General features: G+C 38.3%; 1 protein-coding gene across 3 annotated transcripts in view; it reads left to right on the forward strand.

The window, feature by feature from the left end:
• Nucleotides 1-6,640: 6,640 nt before the first annotated feature.
• RAD21L1 (RAD21 cohesin complex component like 1) overlaps nucleotides 6,641-19,519 on the forward strand; it is a gene marked incomplete at both ends in the record, with an annotated part of 29,409 nt that continues 16,530 nt past the window's right edge. For 2 of the 3 annotated variants that reach the window (XM_081255614.1, XM_081255615.1), the window contains 7 exons: nucleotides 6,641-6,784; nucleotides 8,199-8,328; nucleotides 9,902-9,995; nucleotides 11,666-11,772; nucleotides 16,020-16,190; nucleotides 17,138-17,233; nucleotides 18,204-18,314. In XM_081255614.1, coding sequence (XP_081111740.1) covers nucleotides 6,641-6,784; nucleotides 8,199-8,328; nucleotides 9,902-9,995; nucleotides 11,666-11,772; nucleotides 16,020-16,190; nucleotides 17,138-17,233; nucleotides 18,204-18,314 — 853 coding nt within the window. The remainder of the gene's footprint in view (nucleotides 6,785-8,198; nucleotides 8,329-9,901; nucleotides 9,996-11,665; nucleotides 11,773-16,019; nucleotides 16,191-17,137; nucleotides 17,234-18,203; nucleotides 18,315-19,519) is intronic. The other variant, XM_081255616.1, reaches the window with a different exon arrangement.

Below are 19,519 nucleotides of genomic sequence, written 5' to 3' on the forward strand. Positions count from 1 at the left end.
AGGAAACTGAGACCCAAAGAGCAAGTGGTCAATGAAGGAAAAGCAGGGCACTAGAAAGCAAATGAAACTGGCAGTTCAAACTTTGGTTTCTGATAAACTTTTTTGACCTTATCAAGTTGCTATCAAAGACTAGGGTAACTACTCGGTGGATCGCGCCACCTGGTGTCCATGCAGAGTAACTCTTCTGGGAACCGTCCTGCTCTGCGTTGTGGGACTGGCTTCTTCACTGCTTTCCTACTGTGGGACAGGTTATTGGGAGTGCTGTGGACATTGAGGCTTTCTGGCCCTGGAGATCTAGGTTTGAAGTTCAGCTCTGCCACTGACTGAATGACCTGGGGCAAGTCAGTTCTCCTCTTCTGAACTTTAACTCTAAAATGAAAATGACATCTCTGAGAGTTATGGAGAGATCTTGGGAAAGTACTTTGTAAATGGAATAACTGGAGGCGATAAAAAGAAGCATTATCTGCAATAAAACAGGTCTGGATTCATTTAGAAAAATACTTATTGTGCACCTGCTGTATTCAAGGCACTGTTCTGGATGTGGGAATGTAAGAACAAATAAAACAGACAAAATTCATGTTTCCATGGAGTTAACATTCTAACATTCTGGCTTCTGAGTCATTCATTCATTCATTCATTCATTCATTTATCTACAAATAGTTTTCTGGTACCACTGTGGGCCAGGCAATTTCCTAAGCAGTGGGCATAGAGGGGATCCAATATGGCTAGAGCACAGGGAGCAAGAGCACAGGGTTGGGCAGGGACAGCGCCAGGTTTTATGGGGCCTGAAGCTTATAAAATGTAGAGTATTCTTTTTTTTTTTTTTTAAAGAAGATGTTGGGGGTAGGAGTTTATTAATTAATTAATTTATTTTTGCTGTGTTGGGTCTTCGTTTCTGTGCGAGGGCTTTCTCTAGTTGTGACAAGGAGGGGCCACTCTTCTTCGCGGTGCGCGGGACTCTCACTATCACGGCCTCTCTTGTTGCGGAGCACAGGCTCCAGACGCGCAGGCTCAGTAGCTGCAGCCCACGGGCTTAGTTGCTCCGTGGCATGTGGGATCCTCCCAGACCAGGGCTCGAACCCGTGTCCCCTGCAAGGCAGGCGGACTCTCAACCACTGTGCCACCAGGGTAGCCCGAGTATTCTTTTCTTAAAGAAAAAGAATAAAGTCATAAATACAGAACTAGGTTAGAAAGGGAAATTGTTTCTAGAATGACAGAAGAAATAACAACAAATTATAAAACGTCAAAAGCTGACAATCATAAAATCATAAAATCTGGAAACATAGCATAATATTTTATTAATTAGCCACCATGATATGGTTCTAAAATAATTTTTTCTCTACATTTTTTGCTGTATATTCTTTGACCATATACTCATAAGACAATGATTTTGTTGTCTTTTTATAAAAATACGAAGATGATAATTTAGTGTTTACAAGATTGATTAACTTTTTTGGTGGATAGTTTAAACAATTTTCTTTAAGTTGTAGAGCTTAATGCCATGTAAATTCTTAGGATTATTGTCAAATTTGAGAAAACCTCTAAATTTCTTTCATACATGAGCTGTTGGTCTATTTATACAGTGACTAAGCTTAAATACTGTTTGGGTTGACAGCACATTAACTAGTTTTATTGTCAGCATCCCCATGTGGTGGCATAATATGAATTCTACATTATCTTCATCCATATCAGTATTTCATGTCAAATAAGTGAGATATTTGAATCTTTCTCCAAATGTATTTATATAATTCACTCCTTTTAATTAATTAGATTATCACAACAATCTACAAGTGTATTCATTACTCTGATTTGAAATGTATCTATTCCTCTTAATGAATTACCATTGTCCTTTGGTATCTGCGGGGCAATTATTCTCCCACAAATACCAAAATCCATGGATGCTCAAGTCCCTTATGTAAAGTGACATAGTATTTGCATATAACTTACTCACACCCGCCCCATACTTTAAATCATCTCTAGATTACTTATAATACCTAATACAGTGTAAATGCTATGTAAATAGTTGCCACTGTGTGGCAAATTTAAGTTTCGCTTTTTGGAAATTTCTGGAAAATTTTTTTCAAATATTTTTGCTGAGGTTGGTTGAAACCACGGATGCGGAACCTGTGGATATGGAGGGCCTACTATACTACTTTTGTTACCATCTACAGGTCATTTCTTCTGTAAGACATTGCTAGGGCAGAAATGCTAAGTAAGGCATGACCCAACACAATGAGATCATACAACACTCAAATTCCCTCATGGACATACTCACTGTTTACAGTTCGCCATATCTCTACAAACATAGGACTTTGATATCTTCTAGTTTGTGCAATTACTATTAGAAAGGAAGAAAAAACGTGCAGTGCATTTATAATTGTATAGGCTGCACTGCCAAATATACTTCTGCTTGTAACCAGGCTTTGTGGGGAACCAAAATCCTCTGCATATAGTTTAATACATCTGATGATCAGAAGAATTTTCTGTAGACTAGCTCTGGCACTGTATGTTCCAAATCTTGTTTTCCACCCATTTTGCACTGATGCTGGGCACTGATACAACATGTGGCCCTGCACCTTCCTGTCACAGTGCAGGGTGAGTCAGCACAGTGGACAATAGAGGTATTCCTGGAAGCCATTCCTACACTGAGACGGATAGCAATGACACAACTAAAGATGAAAGGGGCTGTGAACCGTATAAATTGATCCTTCTTGTTCTAATCTGTTCAGGCTGCTCTAACAAACTACCATAGGCGGGGTGGCTAAACAACAAACATTTGTTTCTCACAGTTCTGGAGGCTGGGAAGTCCAAGATCAAGTTGCCAGCAGATTTGGTGTCCGGTGAGAACCTGCTTTCTAGTTCACAGACAGCTATCTTCTTGTTGTGTCTTCACAAGGCAGAAAGGTTGAAAGGTCTCCTTTATAAGGGCACTAATCCCATATTATTAACCCATCAGGGTGGAGTCTTCATGACCTAATTACCTCCCAAAGGTCCCATCTCCCAATACCATCACATTGGGGATTAGGATTTCAACATATGAATTTGGGGGGACACAAACATTCAATCCATAACACCTCTGAACCTAAATTAATGTACACCTAACTCAACTCTGCCTTAGCTGCATCCTTCAGGTACTCCATTGTCACAATACAGTATGATAAAGGGAGAGTTGAAAGACATCGATCTTAAAGGATTGCAGTTAAATGTCTTACTTCTGCAATGTTTACAAAAACACACACCCAGGTGAACACACTGCTATGTTTCTCCCAGGGCCTTGGAGGGGCCCATGCAAGCAAGGACCCTGAAACTGAAGATTCATTGTGGTCAGGATAAATCCACCAATAGGACATGAAGCTAGAATAATAAGTAAGGGGGAGACTATGCAGGACCCTGTAATTGTTAGGAGGGAGTTTGTTTTTATTCTAAGAGAAACAGGAGGACTTAGAGGGCTTTAAAGGGGGGAGACACTTCTGGCTTCAGTGTGGACAATGGGCTCAAGGAAGGCAAGTGACAGGAGGGAGATTGCTGAGAAAGCTGTTGGAGCTTTTGCAGGAGGGAAGTAGCTTAGACCAGGGTGGAGAGGGTAGAGGCAGTGAGAAGTGGATAAAGTCCTATTTGAAGGTGGAGTGATGGGCTTGCTTATGGAGTGACATTAAGGCAGAGGTGAGGTTGGCATCAAGGGCATCTCCCAGATGTCTGCCTGAGTGGTCACTATGACACCATTCCCTGAGGTGGGAAAAGGGGAGCTAAACCCGAGCTGAATTCTGTCTCTAATATCCCCAACTATGTGACCCTGGACAGGTGGCTTCTCCCTCCAGGCCATTTCCTCATCTCAAAAGGAGGGAAATTACTAACTACCTTGTGAGGTTGTTTGAAGAGTAAATAAGACAACCCATCAGCAAGGAGCCTGGGACCTTATCAATAACCTATATATTGGATGCCATTGTTATCCCAAGATTTATCAGTATTTACTATGAAGTTCAAGGGAGGAAACCAGCCTTTGATCCATATGCTTTTGTATGATTTTTCTTATGTTGTAGCAGTTGGCTTTAGCTATTGAAAGCTGTGATATTCCAGGCAGGAAAATGTTTGCTGTCCCTAAAGTGCTGGTCAACATGAATGATCTTTTTAACAACAACAATAATGATAGCTAATATTTATTGAGCATTTATTATTGCTAGACTCTTTACATGCTTCATCTCACTCATCTCTTACAATACCCTATGGCACAGGTACTTTTATTATCATCATTTCCACTTTACAGATGAGAAAAACTAAGGTTAAAGAGATTTAATAACTCTCCAGGGACCTCCTCACTCTAAGTGCAAAAGATGAGACATCATCCTGGTGATGTTCAGAGGCCAAGCAGAGGGGTCAGACATTACCACACTTCACAATTGTTTTGCAGTGACTAGTGACCGGGTCGCTGAACAGATAAACTCCCCGAGCAAGCACCACGCGGGGAACTGCTCTCAGTGACCCTCATCCCGGCCCCTGTCCGCGTCCCTGTCCCCTGCCCCGCCCTTTGCCCCACCCACCCACGCCGCCGGCCCTTAGCCCCGCCCACCCTGCCGCCCCGCCCTGTTCCAGGCCCACTGCCCCGCCTATAGCCCCGGGCCATCCCCATATGCCCCTCCCATCGCCCCGCCCCGCCCCGGTCCACTGCCCCGCCCCGCCCCGCCCTGTCGCCCGGCCGGGCACTCCCAGACGCCCAGCAGCTCAGGGAGCGGAGCGCCAGAGATCCAACGCGCGCATCTGGCGACTCCTCCTCCAGCCCCTGTTCGGATACGCCTCGCTTCAGACCCGGCGCTGGAAGTAGGGCGACGGGCGGGACCCTGGAGCTGGAGGCGGGCTGGATCACGGGGCCCGCGGCCACCCTCATCCCCACACGTGCCCCGCCGGGCTCTTCACCGGCACGAGCCCTGAGGGACCCCGCCTGAGGGGAGGCAGCGGGCGCTTGCGGTCACTCCTCAGCCTCGGTGTCCCTCTCTGAGAACCCGGCCTTCAACTCTGAGGAGTCGGGTGGAGGGAGCCCTAGGCGTCCGAGCCCTTGGCTCTCGCCGTCGTCTCCTCACAGCCCTGCCCCGCTCCCCGACCCCAGCACCTTCCATTCCTCGCCCCTGCCCCCTTCTCTCTCCCCGGAAGGAACGCCCTCTGTGGCTCTCTCCACCCGCCGACGCCCCCCCCCCCCACCAGGGTCCGCTTTCTGGCCCTTCCTCCCGCCCTCTGCTCCCCTTCGCCCACCGCCCTCACTCTCCTCACTGGGACCCTTTTCCACGAATTAAGCCTCCTCCCTGGCTCCTAGGTCCATGTACTATCCTTAGCTTTACTTTGCATGAAGTCAATTCAACCTAGAAATAACTCACAGGACAATGGGGCTTCTGTGGGGGATTTTTTTGTGAGGTGAGGTAGGAAAATCAACGTCTCAGGAAAATCAAAGTGCTCAGGAATACTAAATCACAGGGTTGTTTTTTCTTAAAGTTTACTAGTAATCATACACCTGGGAGCAACTGAAAAAGACAAATTGGACTTTATTCTAAAATACCAGACACACAGAGGAGAAAGGAAGAAAATGGAGCCAAGGCAGGCATAGGCCATACACATTAAAATCTCTAGCTGTCCCATTGAGGAATGTGGTTCGGTAGATTGCATAACCTTTATTTAGGGCCCAATGATTTGATTCTTGGGGTGGAAATGGGCATTGATCAAAGGTCATCTAAGTTTTTAATTCCGTGGCTGATTTTGTTTTTGTTTTCGCTTTGGTTCAGTTTTCTCTTTTATCAGAACTTTAAGTAGGAAAGAAGTTAAAAAATGGTTCTCTAGTGGCAGTTTAAGATTACCTATATGTAAACAATGACTTGATTCTTCTCTAGAAGTCAGCCAAAGCGTTATGACATCCCTTTGCCTAATACTGGAGCCTTATGATGTTATTGAGAATAGTACAATTTGTGGAAATGTGCATAATTATTTTGTCTTTAAGTGAAGGTTTTCTTTTACCATTATTATTTCAAAACATTAAATTTGATTCTTTTTTTCCTTCCCTTCCTCTGATTCTTTTCCTATAGTTTCTTTTTTTCAAATTAATTAATTAATTTATTTTTTGGCTGTCTTGGGTCTTCGTTGCTGCGCGCGGGCTTTCTCTAGTTGCGGCGAGCGGGGGTTACTCTTCGTTTCGTTGCAGTGTGTGGGCTTCTCATTGCGATGGCTTCTCGTTGCGGAGCACGGGCTCTAGGCGCGCGGACTTCAGTAGCTGTGGCACACGGGCTCAGCTGTTGTGGCTCACAGGCTCTAGAGCGCAGGCTCAGTAGTTGTGGCGCATGGACTTAGTTGCTCCGCGGCATGTGGGATCTTCCCGGACCAGGGCTTGAACCCGTGTCCCCTGAATTGGCAGGCGGATTCTTAACCACTGCGCCACCAGGGAAGCCCAATATAGTTTTGTATTTTAAATAAAAGTTTCTTTTTATAAGAAAATAATTTGAATTGAATAATGTATTGAATTAGAAGATAATCTATTTTATAGAATTAATGAAAAATGGTTTTGCTTGCTGTAAAATAGCACTGAAAGATTTTTGTATCAAAATCTAAATGTCTTTTAATGTTCTCTGTAGTTCATTAAATACTACTAAGGAATACAGGCACCATGTTCTACACACAAGTGCTTATGAGTAAGCGAGGGCCATTGGCCAAAATCTGGCTTGCAGCTCACTGGGAGAAGAAACTCACAAAGGCCCATGTATTTGAATGTAATCTAGAAATAACCATTGAAAAAATTCTTTCACCTAAGGTATGTTATTCATTAAAATTATAGTATGTATTTGCTATGACTTATGGAGAGGAAAGGAATTAAAATACATTATATCATGAAATATATTTCCAAGGAAGCTTTACTTCTTAAATGGTCTTCTCTTTTTTATTTCCTATAGCATTTATTTTCTGGACATAAACATATATTGATTTCTGTTGGTAATTAACTCTTATATGTTTATCATAAATTGATTGGATCCTGAAGGATAGAGGCCATGTTTTATACATATTTTGTGATTGTTTCTTATTCCCTAGCAAAATACTGTATACATAGTAGGTACCAAATGAGTATTTCTTAGAAAAATAATGGGTGAATGAATAGGGAGAGTAGAAAGAAAGGAGGATTGAGTATAAATCAAAATATATATGAAGTCACTTCATAAGCAAGGTACTATGTTCATTATAAAGCACTATAACAAGCTATTAGAATTTGCATTAAAATATCATTTTAATATTTTTATAGGTTAAGTAGTTTTCTTCTTGAGAGAAGGATGAATTATAATTGAAAATTTACCATGTGTCAGGCACTGGGCTAGACTTTATGTATGTTCATTAGTTTACTTAATCTTCACAATAACCCTATGAGATAGGCTTCTTTTAGCCTCAGTGAAGTGTGGTAATTAAGAGCATGAACTTCTGAGTTGGTCAAATTTAAATTTAATTCCTCCTCTATCACTTAATATTTTTGTTACTTTGGGCATGCTGCTTATCATGTCTGAGTCTCAGTTTTTTCTTCTGTAAATAGAGGTTGTTGTCAAAATTAAATAAATCAGTGTATAAAAACCTCTTAGGACAATGCCTGGCACAAAATAAGTATATAATAAATTGTAGCCATTATTAATAAATTGAAGTTCAGGAAGGTTAAATGACTCAGCCTCAGCAACTGAGCCAAGGCTTGACCCCAAGTCTGCCCGACTGCAAAGGTTATATACTTCCCATAAAACCAATAATAGCATACTTCACTTAAATGTCACATTAGATTATCTTCACTGAATAAAAAAGTTAATCATTTTACAAGGTGAGGTAAAAGTTAAGTGATTCACCTTAAATAAGAATACAAAATGTCTGCTTTTTAAAGAGAAGACATTCTTTTTTTTTTTTTTTTTTTTTTTTGCCGTATGCGGGCCTCTCACTGTTGTGGCCTCTCCCGTTGCGGAGTACAGGCTCCGGATGCGCAGGCTCAGCGGCCATGGCTCACGGGCCCAGCCGCTCCGCGGCATATGGGATCCTCCCGGACCGGGGCACGAACCCGTATCCCCTGCATCGGCAGGCGGACTCTCAACCACTGCGCCACCAGGGAGGCCCAAGACATTCTTATTATTTTATAATTTTCAAAGAACAGAGTTTATGAATCTAATTTTTAATATTCTAATACTTTAAAAAATTTTTGAAAGGTGAAAATTGCACTTCGAACTTCAGGACACCTTCTTTTGGGAGTTGTTCGAATCTATGATAGGAAGGCAAAATATCTTTTGGCAGATTGCAATGAAGCATTGCTGAAAATGAAGATGACATTTCGCCCAGGTATACATGCAATATTGATTTGTCTCACTCGTCTTTGTTCCCTTTTGCATTTTTATTTTGGGTGGGCTCTTTTAATTGGCAGCACTCTGTAGTTCCAGTGTGAGTAGGGTGAATGTAAACTTCCTTCTGACTGAATCTAAGTTTCCATGGTTAAGAACAAATTATATTATTTTCCTTGCTCTTTTCCTGTGTTTGCAGGAAGAGGTTATGCTTTCAAAAACTTGGAATGTTCCTGCATATTTACACAAGAAATATACTTAATGCTACCACACTTGTGTAAGAAACTCTGATATTCAGTTTTAATGGGTCACTTGGTTTGCCATATCTGTTTTTGCCTTTATGAGATAAATTAGAAATAGTGTGATTGACAAAACCTAGATATCAGTAATTGTCATTGTTTTCACAATTCTCAAGACTCTAAGTACAATAGTATGCTATTTATGAAATATTATAGAAAATCTCTAGGCATTCCAAAGTGCTAGAGGTTTACATGTGTCATAAATAGAACGCTTTCAAATTTTTATTTAATTTTAATTTTAGTTTTAAGACTTTAGTCCTTTTCTACCTTGTATTATGTTTATCTAGGTACAGACCTTGCCTTTCACACTACTCTGCAAGCTCCCTGACGGCAACATCTTTGTCATACTTATTTTCTGAATCTCTTATAGTGCTTGTCTCAGTGCCTTGCACATACTGTTCCCTCAATTAATATGGGTGAATCAGGATTGACAAGGGTTTTTTTTCTTTATTTAAAATATCTGTAGAATCTCTTAGTAGATTTATAATTATATCAAATATGGTTCAGTGAAATAAATTTGTTCATTATTTCACTTATATATTCCATAAATATTTATTGATCTCATACTTTGTGTGAAACACTATGTTAGGCTCTGGGATACAAGGACAAACAAGACAAATAAGGTCCCTTTGAGCTTGGTGGGAAAATCAGATAATGAAAAAGGTTTTCTAAAAAAATTATTATAATAATTATAGATTGTGCTATGAAGGAATATAAAAAGAGTACTACTACAGAAAATAAGAGAGGAGTGTATTTTAGTTAGGCTAATTGGGAAAAGCCTTTCTGAGAGGATAGAATTTAAGCTCAGACTTGAAGAATGAGAAGTATCCAGCCATGTAAGAAGTCCATGAGGGAATAGCATTCTGGGCAGAGGGAACTGCAAGAGCAAAGGTCTTGAGGTGGTAAAGTGCTTGACTCATTCAGAGAGCAAAAAGACCAGTACGGTTGGAGTAGAGTGAGTACGGGAAGGTGTTGTTAGATGGTGACTATAGGTTTTGTAGGGATACAGGGCCCTGATTAGAAATTTGGATTTTATTTAAGTGCACTAGGGAAGTCCCTGAGTCATTTTATGTATGGGGGTGATCTGATCTAATTGCATATTTAAAATATCACTCTGGCTGTTTTGTAGAGAATAGACTGAAGAGGAGCAGGAGTGGATACAGGGAAACCAGTTAGGAGACTAAACATTTAGTCCAGTGAGAGGAAGTAGAGATTTAGTGGGAAGTTGATTTTATATATCATGGCTTATTGAATGTGGTATTTTATCCTTTTCAGGACTGGTTGACCTTCCAAAAGAGAATCTCGAAGCAGCTTACAATGCAATCACATTGCCAGAAGAATTTCATGATTTTGACCCCCAAAATGTGAAGTAAATTGTTTTATTTTCTTTCAATTTGATTTTCCTGATATTTTGTTGTTTTACATTTTCAGATTTCATGAATGCAGATGGAACATAGTTAACAACTGAAATACACATGCAGTTGACAAAGACTTAAATTTAGTGTGAAATTTTGAAGTACAAAACCAAAAATGTATCATTATATTTGCTGAAAGTAGTTTGCAATATTGACAGTATATTCATTCATTCAATATTTGTTGGGTGCCTGCCATATGCCAAGCACTGTTCTAGGCACTAAGGAGATAGCTCCTGGCCGCATGAATCTTCTATTTTAGTTGGGGAAGACAGGTAATAAACAAACAAGTAAATATATAGTATGCTAGGAGATGATGAGCATTATGAAGAGAAATAGAAAATAAAATAATAGAGAGATCAGAAAAGGCTTTTCTAATAAGGTCCAAACAGAAATCTAAAGGAAATGAAGGAACAAATCATTCAGTAATGTGGGGAAGAATGTTCCGTGTAAAGCAAATGGAAAGGCTCTAAGTCAGAGCATGTTGGACCTATTCAAAGAACAGTAAGGAGGCAAGTGAGACTGGATTGGAGTAAATGAAGGGCCCAGTGGTAGGAGATGAGGTCAGAGAAGTAGCTGGGGTGCAGATGATGGAGGGTGTCATAGGCTATAATGAGGACTTTTCTTTTACTCAGGTAGGGAGCACAGGAGGGTTTTGAACAGGAAAGTGACTGGATCTGACCTGACTTCAACATGCTTCCTCTGGCTACATACTATAAGGGGGAAAGGAAGGAAGCAGAGAGCCTGTGAGAAGATTATTGCAGTAAGAAGTCCAGACAAGAGATGATAGTCTCTGTGATCAGTTCTCAGTCTTCATTTTATCAAGGTGGTAGCAGTCAAATTATGGATATATTTTGAAGGCAGAGCTGACAGAGAAAGAGAGAAGTGAAGGTTGACTATATGAGTTTTGGCATGAGAATGGAGTTACCAGTTTAATGAGATTAGGATAACTAGAGCATGGCAAGGTTAAAGAGGGCAAGGTAAAGGAAGTAAATTAGGTTTTGGATATAGGTTTTGAGATGACTGTTACACATCCAAGGGGAGTAGGTAGGTAGTTGAATATCTGGGTCTGAAATCCAGGAAGGATGTTTGATGGGCTATATAAATTTGAGAGTTGTGAGTATGTAGACAGAACTTCAACCATGAGTCATAAGAAATCCCTGAGGGAATGAGTGTAGATTTGAGAGAGAGAGAGGTCTGAGGACTGAACGTTGGGTCATTCCTAATAGTTAATAATCTGGGAGATAAGGAAGAACTAATAAAGGAGATGAAAAAGGAACAGCTAGTGAGGTAGGAAGAAAATCAAGAGACAGTAGTATTGCAGAGGCCAAGAAGAGAATGTGTTCCATGAGGAAGGGAGTGAACATCAATTTCAAATGCTGTTGGGTATGGTAAGTAAGATAAGGACTGAGAATTGCCCATTGGATTTGACAGCCTGGAGATCATAGTTCATTATATCATATGTATAATGAACTAGTGTTTGTAAGGAATACTATTGAGAAAATAAAATTCTCCTTTGTTTTTATAATAAAACATGTTTTTTGTTTAAGGGTGTTTGTTTTGCAGTATACTGCAAAATCATTGTGTTCTGTTCACATGTTTTCCTCAATCTTATATTTCTCCATAGTGCTATTGATGTTTCAGAACACTTTACTCAGAACCAAAGCAAACCAGAAGAAATCACACTTAGAGAAGATTATGACAATGATCTACTTTTCCACACTGGGAGCTTTGGTGAGAATATTTGAGAAATTCAAATTACAAGTCATAATCAATTATATTTGCATTTTTGTATTAAAACAATGCCAAAGCTATTTCTATGCCAGTAGAAATATCTTTAGAATGAATTTTTTATGTATAAATATAACCCCCCAATAAGTTTATTCTTGCCTTTTTCTACTATAGGTGTCAATGCCGAGACTCAGGCTTAGCCTATGCTTCCCTTCTCAGTGTACAACCGTTTATTAAATATCTACTGTATGTCAGGTGCTATCACAGGCATGGGCAATACAAAGTTTAAAGAAGCATTTCCTGCTCTCAAGGAGCTTCAGGCTGGGAGAGAGACATATAAATAAACAGTTGCTGTAGTTAACATATACACAAGGTTCTACACATGTGCTGCATACAGAGCCTTCAAAATATATTTCCTCTAAATATGATATCAATAACAGATTTTAAAATAGCTTGGGAGTGAGGAGGAAATACACACTAAATACACACTGATCGGGAAACAGAAACTGTTTAATGTATTTTAGAATTAAAGTTATATGGTGTAATTTAACTATATAGTATTTGGGTTTTTTTATGGTGTTTACCACTCTCTGATTTGTATCATGATATTTATTGTATTGGTCTGTATTGTTCTGAAAACTCCATGAGGGTAAGATCTGTGTCACATTCATCTTTGACTTTCTTATGGTGCCCAAAGCAGTGAGCATAGGAGAAGTCTGGCCTAAATTTGTCTTAGGTAGAGGAGGGTGATCAAGCATCAGTAATGCTTGAGCTACCTTGTAACCTCCACTTCTCATCCTGACTCTCCTTCCATAACTCTTATGATCTATAGCTGTGTTTCTCAAATGATCTGTGGTGGAGGACCAGTTTTATAATTTTTGTCAATTTCCTATCTGTCGTGGAATGATACTTTTGTAAAATATAATAAAAATTAATTACTAGAAAAATTTAAAAACTTACTTAAAAATCAACACGTAAGCCTCAAGTTTTTGTTATTAGATCCAACATGTATAAAATTACTCTGCGACGTTATATTAAAACTTTGTAAACATTGACCTCTAATTTGTGTATTTACTCTGTTGTGGACCAACACCGTCCACAGACCCTACTTTGAGTAGCGCACATCTCTTACTGGCTGTTACCCCAAACCTTGAAATGTAACACATTGGTAAAAAGTTAATCATATTTCCTACTGCCCAAGATACTCTTTACACATTTCCCTGTAAATGCTACTGCTCTTCTTCAGCCCTGAAACTTTAGGATCACTTTTAACTATGCTTTCTATAAGCTTCATACCAGTGCTAATTAAAAAAAAATTGGAAATGTCTCTTAGGTATTCTTTCTGTTTCCCTAGCCACCAGTACTAAATATATATATGTATTTAGTTCACCAGTACTAAAGTGCTGAAGTGCTGTATACCCTCCTACACCGTTTCTTCCAGGCCCCACATTTTATACAGCTCTGCAAGAGGAATTGTCCTTAAATTCCTTTTTTTTTCCACATCACATTTCTCTTCTTAAGTGCCTTGGGTCCCTATAACTTACTGATAGATACTCCTGCCTCTCCTCAAGGCCCTCTACCAATTTATCACCATCTTTATTAACTTTGTTTTACCTTAATATAGACTTCTTGCTCTAGTCAAGCAAATGTCTTACCAGTCAACCAATACAATTTAGTTGTTCTCCGTTCTGTCTACTACAATTCAAGAAGGTGGGGAGAACATGTCCTGAGTAGACTGACAGACCTGGGTTTTAATCTGGGCTTCCTCTGTTGATTTGCTGTGTGATACTGGGCAGATCACCTAGCTTCTCTGAGCCTTACTGCCCTATATGTAAAATCGGGATATTACTAGCAACATCACAGTTATTTCCCGTATTCTCTCCTTTAGTACTCTCTACCAATAAGGGATTTTCTCTCCTTCAAAAACTAGTTCAAACCTAATGTCCTCTAAGAAATATTTAATGTTAATCCAGCCTATTCTGGATTATAGTATAAGAGTGAAAACAAAGATTATTTCTTTAATTTTTTGGTGTACTCTCAGGTTCTCATGATGTTCAGTGCTCAGAATATACTGTCTGTTCATAAATGTTATTATCTTATTGACCAAGACTGATTTTTCTTTTGGGAGCTATCAAGGTGCACCTGGAAGATGTGAACAATATTTTTAGTTCTTTTGAAAAAGTTAATCTTTTCTATTGAGCAAATCTTTAGTCCAATACAATGAAGGTTGCCTTTTTTAGCTCTTTCTTTCTAGAAGATGTAGGCCTGTAGAAAAATTTCCAGTGAGCGATACTTCATGAGTTTCTTTACTGACTAGCAGTGACGTGGGTTGCTAGAGGAAGGAAAGAGAGGACCCACCTCTGACCTCTGGGATTTCAGACTTCTAGACTCTGACCTCTGGGGTTTCAGACTTCGGGACCCAAAGATTCAAACCCAAGGAAGGGAAAGAATATGCATGTACTGACAGCCAATCTGGAAGCAGGTCAGTTTGAAGCAGGGAGTTCATTTTATCAGCTGCTGTCAGTGTCTTAGGAGTTTTCTCTCATTAGTATCCATTTTGACAGAATTCTAACACCGTTACTAAGACGATCTTTGCTGCCTTCAGATCCTGGCTCTATCATTTATTAGGGTGTGACTGTGTGCAAGTTATGAAACCTTTCTGTGGATGTTTCCTTGTCTGTACAATGAGGATTATAATAGTATCCTCTACTACATAATACAATGCACATAGTAACCACTCAGTTTGTTAGCTGACCAGGTTTTATCTTTTTTACTGCTGTAGCCAACCCCTAGCATATTGCCTAATACCCAGTCATTCAATAAATATCTATTGAACAAATGTTATAAGCCCATTCTTTAATATTTTACCTACCTTTCCATTACTTAGAAGGCAGACATACTCCTTATTTTCCAATCCCTCCTTATGGACAAAAAACTCAAGCAACTGTCCATGAAATAATATGAAATAATACTCGATCAAGTGGGATATGACCCACCTAAGGTAGAAGAAATCATTCGACTGCCAATAATACCCTTCTGGGAAGTATTAAACTGTACAACCACTAAAAACTCTATCCTGATATTTTGGCAATTTTTGCTTATTGTACTGGAAAAAGCGTTAGACTAGAAATCCAGTCTCCACTGATTAGCAGAATGACTTGAATAATTCAAATAATTTTTTTCCTTTCTCTTTTTTTAATTTAAGTAGAGTTAATTTACCATGTTGTGCTGATCTCTACTGTACAGCAAAGTGACTCAGTTTTATACATATATACATTCTTTTTTTAATATTCTTTTCCATTATGGTTTATCCCAGGAGATTGGATATAGTTTCCTGTGCTATACAGTAGGACCTTGTTGTTTATCTACCAACCCCAAATTTCCAGTCCATCTGTCTCCCTCCTCCACTCCCCCTTGACAACCACAAGTCTGATCTCTATGTCTTTGAGCCTGTTTCTGCTTTGTAGATAGGTTCATTTGTGCCATAATTTAGGTTCCACATAAAAGTGATATCATATGGTATTTGTTTTTTTCTCTCTGACTTACTTCACATAGTATGATCATCTCTAGGTCCATCCATGTTGCTGCAAATGGCATTATTTTGTTCTTTTTTATGGCTGAGTAATATTCCATTGTATATATATATATATATATATATATATATATATATATATATATATATATACTACATCTTATTCATTCATCTATTGATGGCCATTTAGGTTGTTTCCATGTTTTGGCTATTGTGAATAGTGCTGCTATGAACATAGGGGTGCATGTATCTTTTTGAATTATAGTTTTGTCCAGGTGTATGCCAAGAATGGGATTTCTGGATCATATGGTAATTCTATTCTTAGTTTTCTGAGGAACCTCCATAGTGTTTTCCATAGTGGCTGCACCAGCTTACATTCCCACCAACAATGCAAGAGGATTCCCTTTTCTCTACACTCTCTCCACCATTTATTATTCGTAGACTTGTTAATGATGGCCATTCTGACCAGTGTGAGGAGGTACCTCATTGTAGTTTTGATTTGCATTTATCTAATAATTAGTGACGTTAAGCATCTTTTCATATGCCTACTAGCCATCTGTATGTCTTCTTTGAATAATTCAAATAAATTTTTAGCTCTCATTTTTCTCATCTGTAAAATGAAAGGAGCTATTCAAAATGATATCTAAATTCTAGCTTCTAACCCTAAAATTCTGTGTTTCTATGACTAACTCAATATTAATTATATGTATTTATTTAGAGGAGGAACCTGAAATTCTCAGAAGACATAGCTTCTTTGATGACAACATATTGCTAAATTCCAGTGGTCCTTTAGTTGAACATAGTTCTGGAAACGTCACTGCAGAAATATTTCTGTTCTATGACAATGGAGATGGATTTGGAGATGAAGCGACTGCAGGAGATATGATTGGTATGCTATATCTGGTCATATAGAAATTGGATATTTGTTTCAGTCAAATTACATAACATACTGGAAGTTATATTCCATCAAACTAAAATTTCAGATATGCTTCTGTGTCATATAGGTCAACACATTTTTTTACACATGTTTCAAAGCCTATGGTATATTTAAAAATTTAGGCTAGTTCCAAGTAAATAGCTTTCTGTTTAAACACATTTATCATATAGGTTGTGAAACACATTTATCATACAGGTTCTTGTTTTTATTTTTACAAATTTCTAGTCTTTAGAGAGGAAGAAGTGAGGTAAATATATTCCTCACAAAATATACTAGATTGTATACTAGAAAACATTGTTTTCTTTAGCAGAAATTGTGGGACAGCTATTCTAAAGGATCTGTCCAGCATTTTATATTATTATTTTATATTTATATTATGATATTATTATAAAGTCATCATAGAAATAGGACAGAGAAAACTTGGAAATCGAAATGCACTTAATTTTAAAGATACTGACCATTATATATCAAATCTTTTTTTTAATTCTCTAGTTTATAGTAAAAGGCTGGTTATGGCAAACTTTTTGAAATTTGAAAACTACAAAAAATAGTGGCTCTACCTTAGATCTCTACCAAAGGAGTTTGAAAACTTTTACTTCTTAATTTGAAGTCTAAACCTGGCTTTGTAACAAGGCTACTATCTTGGTAGTTTAGTAAATATTTCCTGAAATAACTGTTTATAAGTAGACTTTTAATAAAGGAAAGGAAATTAAATATATAAAATTCTATGTCATACTGCATGAAATGTGGTAGTCTATATAACCAGTCAAATCTAATTAAGTAGGGTTCGCTCATTTTTGTATCCCATCACAACTCCTTGCATGCAATACTGTCAAGTGTTTAGTGAACAAATGACAGATTCAGCTCTGAATAACCAAAGTGTTTATCGTGTTTTCAAGACAATCTATTGCAAGATGATCAGAGTATCCTGTTAGAAGACATGCATTTAAATAGAGAAATTTCCGTGCTTCCTGAGCCTCCTGATACTATAGTGGGTATGTTGTTTCTTTTGTGTAGAATGTGAACAGATACTAATATTCAAATTAAGCCTCAAAACATATGGGTTTAAGTAGCAGTATAGTATAGTGAAAGATAATAAAGAGTGTTGTCCCTCAAACTCTTAGTCTGACTTTAGATAATTATAGAATAGAAAACTAAGTTCTGGGAAAAGTACAATGATGGGTATTTAATCGGGATTGGGTTTATTTGTTATGAGAGCACATTTAAATGCTCTGCCAAAATACCCTGCTTTTGAATCATTAAAATAATATATGTTACATAGTAAAAGCATCATTAATGTTTGACAGTAACATGGTTATTAATTATTAATATCACATTAATATTAATGTAGCTTGACAATCTATATATAATTTGATAGAAATTATAAATTGGGGGCTATTTTCTACTTGAAATTGTTGTGAAAGTACCTCAGATGACTTGAAGTCTTGTAGTCTGATTTTTCTTAAGAATTAAAAGAATGATTAGCCCCATTTTGATTTTTCACTCTTTTTGATGTTGCATTTGCTTTCTAACACAGTAGTAGAAATTTTAAATGTAAAAAGAGGCAATAAAAATTTAGTTATGTGTGGTTCTTTATGGGTCAACTAATCATTAACAGAACACAAATTCTTTAGCAGACATATTGCCAAATTTATGTCAATCATTTATTGTGGTTCCTATCTCTGTTTTCACTTCTGATGTGACTGTAGCCCAGCCTTAGATGTGACAGGTGCAAAAGAGGGTGATACTACTTGACTCACCTGAACACTGCGGGCCCCAGACTGTATAATCTCTGAGTCTCTTCAGCTGTATTAAATACATGATTCTAAGAATTCAGATGTGGCTCCAGTTAGCAATATAAATCTACAGTTAGTTTATCTTTCACTTTAATTCTCATACAGTCCTCTAGTTCGCAACATAACCATTATTTTTTTTAATAAATCCTTTTATGGCAAATCCTTTTAGTAGAACCAGATAATCCAGAGTGTGTATGTCCACCTGAAAATGAAAAAATGGATGAAACCACATTATCAAATGAAGAGGAAGGATTTACCCTTGACCCAATTGTTACTTCAGGTCAGAGTCATTCATGTTTTTATTTTTAGTTTTGATGCACTACTATCTTGTTTACCCTGAGATATTTTAATAATTCTTAAAATATTATAGGAGGTAGTCAATCTAGTAATAACATTTATAATACAATAAGGGAAAGGTGTGAAGAAAATTTGGGATGGTCCTTTCATTGTATTCAGTCCTGGTCAAACCATCTATCCAGCTTGGGAAGTTGGAAAATGTAAAACAGAGTTCAGTTCCAATAGTTATCAAGCCATGATTCTGGGCACAGAAATGAAGACATAGTTCCTGCTTTTAAGAAGCTTACAGTCTGATCAGGAGATAAATAAGCATGCAATATAAAATAAGACAGAGTAAAAGGATCGGAATAGAGGCACTGAATATGAATCTAATATATAACTAGATCTTTTAAGAATGTCCTAGTTTTAAGTAGTATAATTGATATTTCAGTTTATAAACTCAGGCATGCAAAGAATAAAGCATTCAACTTTTTCTTTGCGAAATTCAACTCTGAGCCTCTATCCCACTTGGTTGGCAAGAAATGCAATCTGCAAACCTCCCCTATCTGCCCTGAGCCATGTATAGTATCAAAGTTTGGGGGAGGGGTACAGCAGGTGGAAGGGAACCTCTGGTCATCAGCCACACCACCGTGTGATACCCAGTGTCCCAGCCTACATAACCTCTGGAGTCATCACATAGCCAGCCCCTTTGGAATCTTGTCATATTCCCAAGATTTTACTGAGGCACATCAGCAAGCAGGTTCCTTTGGCTCCATCTGATCTCAGATCTCCACCCATTCCAGAAAATCTAACTGCCCCCCACTCCCCTTTTGCATCTTTACTAAGGAAAATCTTGACTTCTGCTTTCTACCTGGCCAAATTAGTTAAAGGAGCAAAATCCCATGGCCCTAACTACCTACTTGGAATTTGTATATGAATTTCAATGGGGGAGAGAAAAATACACTGGACAAATACAAATTAATGTTTTAAAAAGTTATCCTGTTAGGTAGATATTTTAAGGAACTTCAGAACTGAGTGACTTCCCTCTCAATATACTCTCTGCTCCACACTTCTCAGTTGTCCACTTAGTAGATCAACAGGGTGCCTGCCTCCTAAGCACTTTACAAAATGTGTTAACCCTTGGCTGCTGAGACACACTAGCTGTGCAAAAACCATATAAAACATAATTTTCAGTAGAGAGAAGGGGAT

Source organism: Mesoplodon bidens (assembly GCF_964165515.1).
Source record: "Mesoplodon bidens genome assembly, chromosome: 15".
Taxonomy (NCBI): domain Eukaryota; kingdom Metazoa; phylum Chordata; class Mammalia; order Artiodactyla; family Ziphiidae; genus Mesoplodon; species Mesoplodon bidens.